General features: G+C 40.5%; 1 protein-coding gene across 8 annotated transcripts in view; it reads left to right on the forward strand.

Annotated features, from left to right (window-relative positions):
• The window catches only part of smarcd3b (SWI/SNF related, matrix associated, actin dependent regulator of chromatin, subfamily d, member 3b), a 41,788-nt gene that overhangs the window by 12,981 nt on the left and 16,093 nt on the right, over positions 1-12,714 (forward strand). For all 8 annotated transcript variants that reach the window (XM_044039882.1, XM_044039864.1, XM_044039850.1 and 5 more), the window contains exon 2: positions 9,487-9,707. In XM_044039882.1, coding sequence (XP_043895817.1) covers positions 9,487-9,707 — 221 coding nt within the window. The remainder of the gene's footprint in view (positions 1-9,486; positions 9,708-12,714) is intronic.

Below are 12,714 nucleotides of genomic sequence, written 5' to 3' on the forward strand. Positions count from 1 at the left end.
GTGTGAGAGATAGCTGGGTAAAGCTCTGCCATGTGAAGGTTATTTCCAGCCCCCTGGATCCCAGCCTGTTAGGAGATGACAAGAAGTGGAGCAGCATGGATGGATGGAGCTGAGCAGGAGGAGGAGGAGGAGGAGGAGGAGGATTTTCTAACACACATTCACACACAGAGAAATGGATATTATGTAGAAATAGAAGCAGGGGGAAAGCGGCCAGCTCCCCCTTTGGCTTACAGAGACGCTCACACTGAGCATGCTTCCCTGGGAGTCACAGACAGGAGGGGGGGGGGATGACGAGTCCACTCACAACAACACAGTCAGAGAGGCTTTCCAGGATGGGATGGAGGGAAGGATTTGAACCTGTAAGGTCACGAGACGAATGTAGTGTCGTAGACGTAGAGGCGAGGCTTCGGTCTAGTCCTGGAAATCGTGCAGAACAATCGGCCCATTCATGTGCAGCGAGTATGAAATGTCAAGCCAAGTGTTGCTCATGGTTAAAGGTTAGACAACTGTTACCAAAAGCACAGTGGTGTGGTTTGTTTTGGTCCAGTTTTAATAGACACGTATGTGACACTTTGCCGTCGAGAGATTTGGCAGATTTGACTTTGACATTGAGTCAAGTTCCTACGTTTCTAACCTTTTTGTGTAAAAAAAAACCCCCTCTTGTTTCTCTGTGGACTCCCCCTCTTTAGTCGGTTTCATTTCGGCTATGACGCGTAGTTATTTTGCTCAGAGACTCTTTTAGTGTGGTGTTGAAAAATCTCCCCTAAATGTCACAAAGCTCAAGGTGACATCGTCAGATGTCTTTTTGTTTTGTAAGCAGAACATTAAATGAATCATTTTTAATGTCATAAAACATGAAAAAGACACTGTAAATTGGAGAAGGTGTATATTTTATTACTTAAACTATCACTTCAGGTCAAAATAATATAAAATTAAATTTTTTTTAAAATCTTGATTTTGATTGAAAAAACCTCAAAAGTCAATTAAGTCAAAATATTGATGAATATTATTAGTATTTTTCATGAAAGTCAAGGCCAGAGTCGAATCTGTTCATGACCTTAAACCTTTTTGCATTAAAAAAAGATCTTAACCTCTTTAAGGTAAAACTGTACAGTGGAAGACAGTAAAATGGAAAAATTCAAACCTCTACACCCGTTAAACCCGACACTACAGTATTATTTCACCTCTGCTTTTTCATTAAAGTGAATTTCACCTTTGTCCATCTTCACCGAGACCATATCCTCGATATTAAGAAGGCAAAAAAAGCTTTACAGTATGTGTTCAGGTGAAGAATCATTTCCTGTCCCCAGGTTGTTTCATGTGAATATATTTGGGGGCTTTTTTATAATGAAACTAAGATGAATGAAAAATATCTGTACTCACACCAGGAAATGAAACCTGTATCAGAGTCATTTTTTAGTCGTCTGAACACCTCGGAAAATAAAGATAAAACGGCTCAATAAGTTAGATAAAACTGTAAAAGTATACATTATACAGTCATATAATATCTGTAGTTCCTGACACCTGTGTTCCAAAGCATTGATGTATCTGTTTATGTCCAAACTTGGAACGTCCCACGCGTTTCTTTCACTCTCGATGTAAACCTACTCGAGGCTGACACTGTTAGGCAGTTATTATCCATGTTGATTATTATTATTATTTGAAAGATAAAGTGCTGGAGCCTGCAGGAGAAAAGAAAATGTGTGAAAGTCCGCATACTTATGTCCTTGACTCTAACTCTTTTGTCATGAACGTCAGCTTCATTCTGTGGTTTCCACTTTTCTGCTGAACTGAGTTTCACCTCTGTGCTGATTTCTGGAAAAAAAAAAAAAAAAAAAAGCTGGCATCACTTCAGAATCCCTCAAGAGCGTCGAGAGGGTCCAACACACTTCATGGCATTCGCTTGTCAAATCCCCAAACATGCCTGAAAATCCCAGAACTTGGCTTGGCCGAGCCTCTGGCTCCAGACATAACTCTGTTTTAATCAGCGCTGATGGCGGGGCGTAGTGGCACCAGGTAGATTTACACACTGAAACAAGATGAGCTATTGTTTCTGTGACAGGAGCGGTCATTACGGCGGCTCCGCTGTGCACAGAGAGAGAGAGAGAGAGGGAGAGACGTAAGGATACAATGGAGCCGGTGATTGATGAGTCGAATTGAGTGTGTCCTCTCAACAGACCAATTAACCTTGATGAGGCTTTGGCTGCTTCAAGCCAAATATTTCCCTCTGCTTACCCCCCCACCCCTTCATATGTTAAGATGGAAAAGTCTTGTTTTAATAGTTGTGGCAGGTTCCTCGCTGTGTGTATACTGCAGAATGGAGAAATATTTATAGTCTGGGACATGGCGATGATTTGGCGCACTTTGTAGGCTTGTGGCAAGGGATGACGTTTCCTTCCCTCGTGGCCGTCAGACAGACACGCACACACACGCACTCTTACACACATGTCGGTGCGTTTACACAGACAGAAATACATGCACATGCCGTACATGCACACATTGTTGTGGTTACCAAAGGTCATCGTGTTCCAGGCTGAAAGCGGCCTGGTGTGTGTGTGTGCTGTGCGCGGGGGAGAGTTGTTTGGCTGAGGTCTGGTTTCTAGGACTGATGCTCTGGACTGAGGTCTCTTCCTCTTTCTCTGGCGTTGACCTCATCTTGCTGTGCTGCTTCTCTAAGCGTGTGTGTGTGTGTTTGGAGGTCAATGAGGGCCGAAGGTAATGAGAAAAGCCTTCCACTGCCCCGCATGGGAAACCCTGATAAGCCAAATCATATTACAAGACACTGTAGCTCTGTCATCTGGAATACTGGGAGAGTGTGTTTGTGTACGCGGGTGATGGGACCTTTGAGCGCAAACATCACCTTTACGCCCACATCTGGATTGCTTTGGATCACTTGCTTAAAGGGATAGTTGGGTTTTTGTGTGTGTTTTGCATATCTTTATTGGGTTATCAGGACATATAACATAAAAACGGTACGCTTAACATAAAATAAATTGAAAGGACATATAAAAGGGGAAATTACCATGGATTGTATATGTTGTAGCTGCTGTTTTACCCCAATCAGACCAATCCAGCTCATCATTTAAGCAAGGTATGAATTAAAGGGATTCGGAATGTTGTTGATTTTTAAAGTATGGTTGTATGACATCAAACCCCATAGAGAAAATCAGTGATTTTAGCTCACAGGGACACAGGAGCCGCTGGTCAACTGCTGCCTCGATGGGTAAGTTTCTGGAGGAGGGAAGTTCTGAAGGAAGGATTTCAATCACCAAAGTCACAAAATAACCATTTTGAACTTATTGATGGAGGCAGCGGTGGATCAGCAGCTCCTGTGTGCTGTGATGTAAAATCGCCGATTTCCGCTATTGGCTTTGGTGCAGGAGAGGCGAGCAGTTTACAAACTTTTTTAAGGTTTTTAAGATAGGTGTAGATGATGCAAGGTGAGTTAAAAAAATCAGTTTTCCTTGGTGAAGTCAGTGTCAGCACTCCATATTCAATCATACAAAGAAACACAAACTGTAGATTTAAAGCTTCATTTCGCCGCCATCTACTTAGAATCTCTCTCTCATGTGTGATCATTTTAGTCGCAGTGCAGATTTTGCTTGTATATGCTTCGATTCTGAAGTGTCTCAGTTCTCCGCCGCCGATTCAGTGCGATGGATGTTTCATCTGTGGTGTGCTTTCAGCATTGATCAGCATTGAAAAACGGCCAAAACACTATCTTGGTTTCTTTGGATAATCCACAGACCTTGCCAGGATCAGTGCTATTGAAAGTTGTAACAAAGACAAAATAGTCCCGAACAAGATTTTCTGGTCTGGAAAGAAACTGCTGTTGAAAACACTGAAGTTAATACCTGGTAAATCTGTCCTGTTTAATAATTTAATTGAAGGAATAGATTAATGGCATGATCCAAGCGGTATCATTTCTATATGTTCCTATGTCACAGCCTTATATAGAATCTCCACTTAACTAGAGCTTAACAGTATTAATATTCCCAATATCAGTTTCAGTATATAAAAAAAATATCAAATTCAAAACTTTGTTTTGTTGTTGCTTATTTTAACCATAAAAAGTAATTACGGTAATGCAAAGTGTAAACGTGTCGTCTGCGATACGCTCGGTGTAAAAGGGTTAAATTGGTAAAGAAGTGCATCAGAAAAAAAACCACGAAAACCAACCGAATCAGAGGATGATGACGGGGAACTTTATCTGTGCAGCGCTCAAAATCACAACATACATTATCTCAAGGCTCTGACTGTACTGCACATAGTCAAGGCAGAAACCTTTACAGCATGATAGAGAGAAGAGAAAAACACAACATATCACACAATACAATACTCCCTTTTCACAGGAATCATTGTTGCAGTCAACCAATCAATACGTCCTTTACAACGCTAAACAAAAGCATCAGTGCAAACACCGACACAGTCGCTGGTGCTGGTACTTTTTGTTATGTTGTCATTGATTGGTCAGAAAAGCATTTAGCAGCACAGTAGGGAAAAATAGAGATTGTTTTTTTTTTTATGAGAGAAGTTAATGACCAAAAAGATTGTGGAAACAGGAAACCAATTGCTGACTTGGCATTCCAAATATCAATGTCCAAATAAGGATAAAAAAGGGCCCATTAAGAAACAATAGTTTGACGTACTCAGCACCTTACTATAGCCATTCATGTGTCCTATACTTTATACCATTTTTCTCCCATTGAAAATGAATGGAGCCCTCATTTCACTCTCCAAAAATGTTCAGATTGATCAGGAATCTCCGACAACCATTAATGTTCTCCCCTGCTAGTTTTACATTGTGAAATATATAACTTCATTTTGCCATTTTTTGGCCATTGAAAATGAATGGAACCCTCATCTGCCTCTGATCTGAACTTTAAGAGAGGAGTTTTTGACCAGAAATGTTGAGATTGATCAGTAAATCTTCTACAACCATTATCCTTTTTTAAATATTTTAGGTCATCTTGCCAATTTTTTTTCCCATTGAAAATGAATGGAACCATCATCTGATGTGACCAAAAACAATTTGGCAAAGTATTTGAAGGAACAACCTAAACAAATGAATAAAAAACAGGGAAACAATAGTTGGAAATTCTCAGCATTCCTGGCTGCATTTTCCTGGAATGTTTCAAGAATATTTAGGGTAATCTCACCATGCCCCTTGAAGATAATATTTGACACTTTGTCAGTGTTTATGTCACTCGATCCACTGATCAATACATCGATAGTGAAAAGGAGCTCTGGAAGAGTGAGTCATGGAACCTCATCCTCAGGTTTGATAGATTTCATGGTGCCAGTCTAAAGTCTGGGAGGGCTAGCGCTCATGTGACCGCCCCGCTGTAAGATTCACGTGTTTAGTACAGTGTGGGTTAAGTTTGGCCTCTCCAAATCCCTCCAGCCTTCTCCACAGATGCCAACACTCTTCTCAGATATCCATCCACATGGCAGATTCGGTTCCTGGCTGGCTGGCAGAGCTCCGGCCTGAGAGCTGGAGTCAGTTCAGCAGGTCAGATTATAGCAACACTCATTGTGTGTGTGTGGATTTAGGTGGGGGGAATTTATCTCACACATTATCCAGTTATGACTTTGAGTAACTCTTATCTCTTTTAAGTAACAGTATCTAACAGTGTCTGTCTGGAAGTCTCGTCTGAGTCCTGTTTGGATGTTGTTGTCCGGCTTAGAGGAAAAAGACGGGGTCTGTTAAGACGCCAGACGGTGGCAACAGTCGAGCAGGAGGTCCGGACCATATGTTGTTTTAAAATCCTCTCCCATTTGAAGACCTGTCTCAGTTGCTTTGACCCTCCCAGCCCCCCACACCTCCCAGTTAACACCCAGCCAGAGTGACGGCGACGTCTGCTCGCTCTCCTTATCACAGGATCTGTGCTCGCTCACCATTTCAAAGGCCACATGATACGTCCACCTCCGCCTGTCCAATGTTGTCATAATGTGCTCCGAGCTGCTGAATCTCTCTCTGTTACGCTGGGTTGTTTTTGCACTTTCTTAAAGGTCCCCGGTGTGTTCTTATTAAATGTACAATCACCTTGTTTTTTTATTAGCCCAGAAATGAGCCTGTGTTATTTATATATCAGAAGCTGAGTCGTGTTTGGACCACCATGTTTTTAAAGTAGCCTGCAATGGACATGTGACACTTTTTCTATGGCTTGGCTTCGCTCTACTTGGTTTGGTATCAGACACATCGTTTTACAGTTCGATCCTCCTCAACGTGGACAGGGTCTCTCATGTGAGACTGGTGAGTCTTCCAGTGACGACACTCTCTGACTTAATCAGTGTCCAGCAGTCTGTTGACATCACATGTTAGTTTAAGCTCATCTTGCTTGGAACCTCGTCAGAGCAGGTACTAAAAAAAGCACCAGGTACTCGCTAATGGAAAAGCAAAATAAACGAGTAGAGTCGGGCCGAGTCGTGCTAGAACTGCATAGTGGAAAAGAGCCGATAGAGAAGGTGAGGTTGAGGAAGGTGAGGAATATTCAGCTGTAATATGCGACTTCACCAGTAGCTGCTGCTCAAATTCACACACTGTGTATTTAAATTGTCATAAACGTGCTCTTTCTGCGTTTTTTTTTGTTGAAATTCTATTCTAATACCATCATATAGTGTGTGTGTGTGTGTGTGTGTGTGCAGTTATCATCATTTAGAGGTGACACAATTAGTGAAGATGGTGGGTTTAAGTGATGCAAGTGTGAAGAGAGACAACCCTCGATTTGCAGCTTTCAGCTGCTTTCCATCATTTAGTCGGTCTGTCTTTAGCCGGCTGTTTGACGCATTTTCTTTTTATATATTTTTCTTTTTAATAACAAAAGACATTGGTATGAATGTACCTGACGTAGCAACAGAGTTTTATAAACGTTGGAATGAAAAACAAATAAAACCCTTTCATAGTTCATCTTCTTAATAATGCAGAGGTGGTTTATGGAGAATGGAATCCGACCATATTTTGTGGTTTAAATAGTCCAACAAGACACCATGTCTGCTCTTTGCAAAAATATTTATGGTGTTTGAAACCACCAGTGATTTTCATATTTTTTTGGATCCACTTGTCCTTGCACTCTAGCACAGCATATTTCTTTTCTAAATTGCAGATAGACATTACATTTTAAACACGTTAAATGAGCCAACAATGAGGGCTGAATCAAATCTGTAGGGAGTAAAAAGCTCATCAGATTCTCCCTCTTTCCCCCATGGATTGCCCAAGTTACTTAAGTTATAACTTTATTAAATGCAACATTATTTAAGAATACTCAGCAGGTTATGGCTGAGCATTTGTTTTATGTCAATAAATACAATGACAATGACACAAATAGTTGTTATTTTACTATGTAATACAATAACATTAAATAGCAATTTACTGTCCTATCAGGACTGGGGAGGTGCAGTAAAGGAAGAAATACATGTGTTATACTAATAATATAATAAGTATATCCTTAGGTTTTCCAATAATAGACAATAACAGGGATACAAATACCATGTAATAGTGTGTTATATAAGATTAGAACACCAACAGTTGTTTTTAGTTACAGCACAGTATTTATTCTCTAAGTAGAAGCACTTTCCTCCTCCACCTCGTAGTAATGGCATTTTAATTAAGAAGCGTGGTTACTCGTAGAAGGTCCTTCTTTTTCCCTCTCTGAATGAAGTGAAAAGATTCCTGTGTCTATCACATGAACGCGCTCCTGGTTTTCAGACAAATGAAATGAGGCGGGCGGCAGCTGTTGTCACGGGAGTGACAGGCACAGGTGAGAGTTGCCCAGTTGTTCTCACACGTCAAGACGAGAGTGTGAGACTGCGACCTCTGACACTGTTTGCATTGTCTTGGGTTTTTTTTTCTCAGCCATTAAACTTTTTTGTGTTCGAGACAGGAACACAACCGCTCTGCTCTGGTAACAGTCGATGTTGTCAAAAGAATCTGGGTTTGGCAGAAACGTCTCTTGTCTCTCACAATCGGGGCTGAAAGGCTTCATAAATCACATGCTGCATATTTTATGTGCTCTCTAATGTGATGTGACCGTCCGTCTGTGACAGACCTCATGTTGGATTTCACTCAGCAAAACAGAATGCGCGTAAAAAGACGTCACTGAGTTGTGTAAAGCAAACTCCTGTTTACCAAAGCAGCCGTTGTTTGATTGCTAAAAGGTTATTGCAGGTAGCAAAGAGACTCTACGTGCACTATGTGGGGATTGCTGGTGATCTTAAAGGGATAGTTCATATTTTTTTGTTGAGTGGTTAACACATTGACTTTGCTGTGGGACAGCAAGCGCTGGGAACCAGCTGCCAGCAGAGAGTCACACACACACACACACACACACACACACACACACACACACACACACACACACAATCTATTATCTTAGGAATATGTGAGTTGCTTTATCTCAATGCTATACAGTCTTTTTCTGTCCTGCACCAAAGTCCATAGAAAAAAATCAGCCGTTTAACATCACAGCACACAGGAGTTGTTGATCCACTGCTGCCTTCATCAGTAAGTGTTCAGTGTTTGAAATCCTTTGTTCAGATTTACCTCAGCGACACAAATATACTAAATGAGTTAATGTGTCCCTGCAAGCTAAAAATGCTGATTTTCTCTATGGAATTTTGGTATGGAAGAGTGAGTGTCTGATAAACTTGTAAATGTTACCAGTCATACGTAGAAATTTTGTTTTATAGATGCAACAGACAACTTTCACACCAGGTCACACAGTGGTACAGTGGCTGGCATTGTTTCCTCACAGCAAGAAGGTCAATGGTTTTGGATCCCAGTTGCCTTTCAGTGTTGAGTTGGCATGTTCTCTATGTGTGCGTGAAGATTCTCTGTGGGATCTCCAGCTTCCAAAACATGCAGATTAATTTAATTGGACACTTGAAGTTGACCATAGGTGTGAACGTGAGAGCGAGTGGTTCTTCTTCTTCTGTATGTTGTCCATGAGACGGACGACTTGTCCAGAGTGTACCTTAACTTTTTGCCCTTTATCAACTGGGAATGGGCTCCAGCCCACCCTCAACTGTCATGTTGCAGTGGAAAATGAATAACACTGATTTCGCCTTCGGGCCATCAATCAAGTTGCCATTTATCAATGAAAACTGCATCCCCGTAATCAACACAGTGAAAGCAACACTCACAGGGGATTAGTATGAACGTGCTTTGCTTTTACAGTTTTACATCGTAATGACAAGTTGTAGTGAAACGTGTCTATTTCAGCTTGAAAGCAGAATTATGTGTGATTGAGTTTCGGAGCTGACAACGACAAACGTAGTCGCAGCTCTGCTCCATGGTTTTGTCACACAGACAAAATAAAAACGACTCCGCCTTTAATCCAGCAGTGTGAAGTACATAAAAGTCACAACTGATCTGATGTTTCTTTTGTTGTATTTTTAGAAGCGCTTGTTTCTTATAAATAAGAATATGTAGAACTGTTTTCTACATATTTGTGACCCCTGCTCCTCTTTTTCTCGATTTCCTCCCAGCGTCCTGGCATGCCGTCTGGAGCGAGGATGCCCCACCAGGGAGCACCCATGGGCCCCCCCGGCCCACCGTATGGAGGGAGCCCAGCAGTGCGACCCGGCCTGCCCTCCCCGGTGATGGAGCCCAGTCGTAAGAGGCCTGCCCCCTCCCAGCAGGTCCAGCAGCAGCAGCAGCAGCAACAGCAGCAGCAGCAGCAGCAGTCCGTCCAGAACCGGGCCAGAAAGTGAGTGTGAATCACCCGCGAATCCGTCCACCCAAACACTGCATGGCTTAAATACAGTAGCACTTCATGTGTGACAACAATCGCCATGGTTTCCCTCTCAACTGAATTGAAAGTCTATGTGAACAACTAACTTGACTTAATTCATATTTTATGGAAATACAGAGGTATCAAATCTAAATACATGTATATTAAAGTAAAAGAGATATGTTATAATTAAATAAGATTTCATGAACTCAGGTTTTATACTAGTACTAGTTTATATGAAGAAGCATACAGTAAGTTCCAGAGTAATACTGATATGTTTTAACGGTTATGAATAAAAATACCAAAAACTCCCTTATCTTGCAAGGTTAAATCCATTATCTTCCTCCGGGCCATAACCTACAGTCCATCCACAGAAATTTTCATCAAAATCCGTCCTTTAGCTTTGCATGTATGCTGTTCATAAGCAGACAAAAAACATGACCTCGTTGTTGGAGGAAGCACGACACACGAGCCCCGCTAATGAAACATGCAGGTTATTTTTCATTAAGTGTGAAATGATTAATAGGATAATCAGCGAGGCAGCAGACATATTAAATTCACAACAGCTTTAATTAATACTCTTGTCTCATCGATCATTGAGGTGATTTAGCTTGTTGTCACTCTGTGGCCCTTTGAGTTGAACGCTAACACCGGCATGCTAACATGCTAAGCGTTTTCACCATCGTGTGTAGCATGCTAGGAGGCTAACATTTGCTCAGCAGAGCTAAATACAGAATGCTTTTCTCAATTTATGTGGCGGTTTTTTAGTCCATAAAATGGTGAAATTGATTCATTTAGTCGTGAAGTTGTTGAATTATTCGAAATTCTTTTCGTTATAGGTAGCACACCAGTAAATTGTGATTGTTAGCAAACATGTTTCCAGCTTTTTGGACATGAAGATTTTTACTTTTAAATCTGTGGACAAAAGTGTTCTGTTCTGTTCATGATGTTAGTTTAGTTTAATTTGTTTATTTCCAACATAAAGTAGAACAAATGTTCAATTCTCTAGCAGACGTACAAATCAAATCATTCACATTCATCTAGTTTCTTCTTATGTTAGTGAGAAGAAGTTTAAAACGTATTTAGACTCCCCCTTCTCCTTCAAACATGAATGAATTAATCAACACGGCTTGCTAACATCTTTCTACTACATTTCATCACATAATTTGTACTTATACACAATATAATTCTGACAGAGAAGGAAATTAAGCACACTATTTCCAAATAAAATAGTTACCAGCTCATATAATTTAATGTTGAACGTCTATTTAATAATGTGATAAATATGTATTATCATTATAAAATTATTGTTTGTTGTCTACACCTGATCTATTTTATTTTTTTTAAATTACGCGGATGAGAATGAAACCATGACTTTTGGTCTCCTCTGTGTTTATTTCAGTTTTCTCTTTGCCCTTCACCTGTGCATTCCACTCACAGCCATGACTGAGTGTTTCCTCCGTTCAATCCATTAATCTGTCATTTTTTTCTGTGTAACGTCCACACAACTAAGTGAAGACATGTATGAACGTAGGTGTGGTTTGGCGTGTTGTTATTTATTGTCAGTATGGTCGACCACCTTGAACATAATCTGAGCATCAGTATTCAATTTCTTCCATTAATCAGTTTGTAATAACTTAACCAAGTCCTCTGATTTTTGTGAATATTTTTCTGGTTTTGTATCAAGACATTCTAAAATATCATTAATCCGAGATTTGGGAAACGTAGATCTACTTTTTCCTGACTTTTAATGCACCAAAAAAATAATCGACGGGTTCATTAATTATGAAAATAATCATTAGTTGCTTCCTTAATCAGTTTACCAGAAACACACGCCGAGTGGATGGATATCTATTGTGTGAGGACAGAGATTGTGAGGCAGGTGTGGTCATTAGAGAGGGGATCAATATGCAGTAGCCCTCTGTCTTTCTCCGTTTCATTGTCTCACTATCTGCAGCACAATTGATCCACACACAATTAAAGCGACTTGTCGAACAGGCCTGGGGAAATGTTGTCCTGCGTCAGTGCTTTAACGTCCAGACTCGCAGGACACTGAGTGTGATCAATGGTCCAGGGTGACCCGTGTGTCCCAGCGCCTCCGTCCCTTTCCCGTCTCGCTGTTGCTTTGTTGTTCTGAGAGTGTGTGTCCTTGCTGCTCCAGCTCACAGACCCCCACACTGCTGCCAACTGAGGACAGACCACCTGTGTCAGCCGGTGTCATTGAGACCTTATGGTTCCAGCCACACTTGCCTCTGCAGCACAAACAAACACTGTCCTTTGCAAAGCGTCTGCTAAAAATAGGATTTCATTCTAATTTGATTTGTAAAAATACTCCATCCTTGTGTCCTAGATATCAAGTTTGCGCTATTATTTACACATTTATGTCATGCTTGTAGGGCATAAAGAGGTTTTCAGTTTCTCCTGAGGTCTATATCTTCTCCCATTTTAACAGAACACACGATCAGCTCCACATTCTTTTAATGTTTGTTGCTGAAAATTAGTAGTGTATACATTTTATTTATAAAAGCCATAACCCAGGGGTCTCAAACCAAATGGTCTGGCCAGTCAGCATCATATCACAATAATGATATTGTCGTGGTGATATTATATCGTATCGACTTTGTTTAGCATGTCATTTTTTAACTGATGCTATAAATAAACATGAACCTTTTTGTTAGCATAAAATATTAAATATAAAATAAAATTAGCATAAAAATCAATCAATCAACATTTCAGTTTCAATATATGATTACGCAAATACTCGGTATTTTGCAATATTGTGACAATATCGTATTGTAACTTAAATATCATATTGATTCCCAGCCCGACTATATTTGTTGTGTTTGTTTTGATCTGGAACCATAAACACTGTACTTCACAATATTAAGGTATTTATGGTGCAAAATGAATCTATTATTTCAAAAACATACAGAAATAGCTGATTCTATCTCGATATTTAGTGGCGGGCCGCATCAAATTGATT

This window comes from Solea senegalensis, linkage group LG1 (genome assembly GCF_019176455.1).
Source record: "Solea senegalensis isolate Sse05_10M linkage group LG1, IFAPA_SoseM_1, whole genome shotgun sequence".
In the NCBI taxonomy this organism is placed as follows: domain Eukaryota; kingdom Metazoa; phylum Chordata; class Actinopteri; order Pleuronectiformes; family Soleidae; genus Solea; species Solea senegalensis.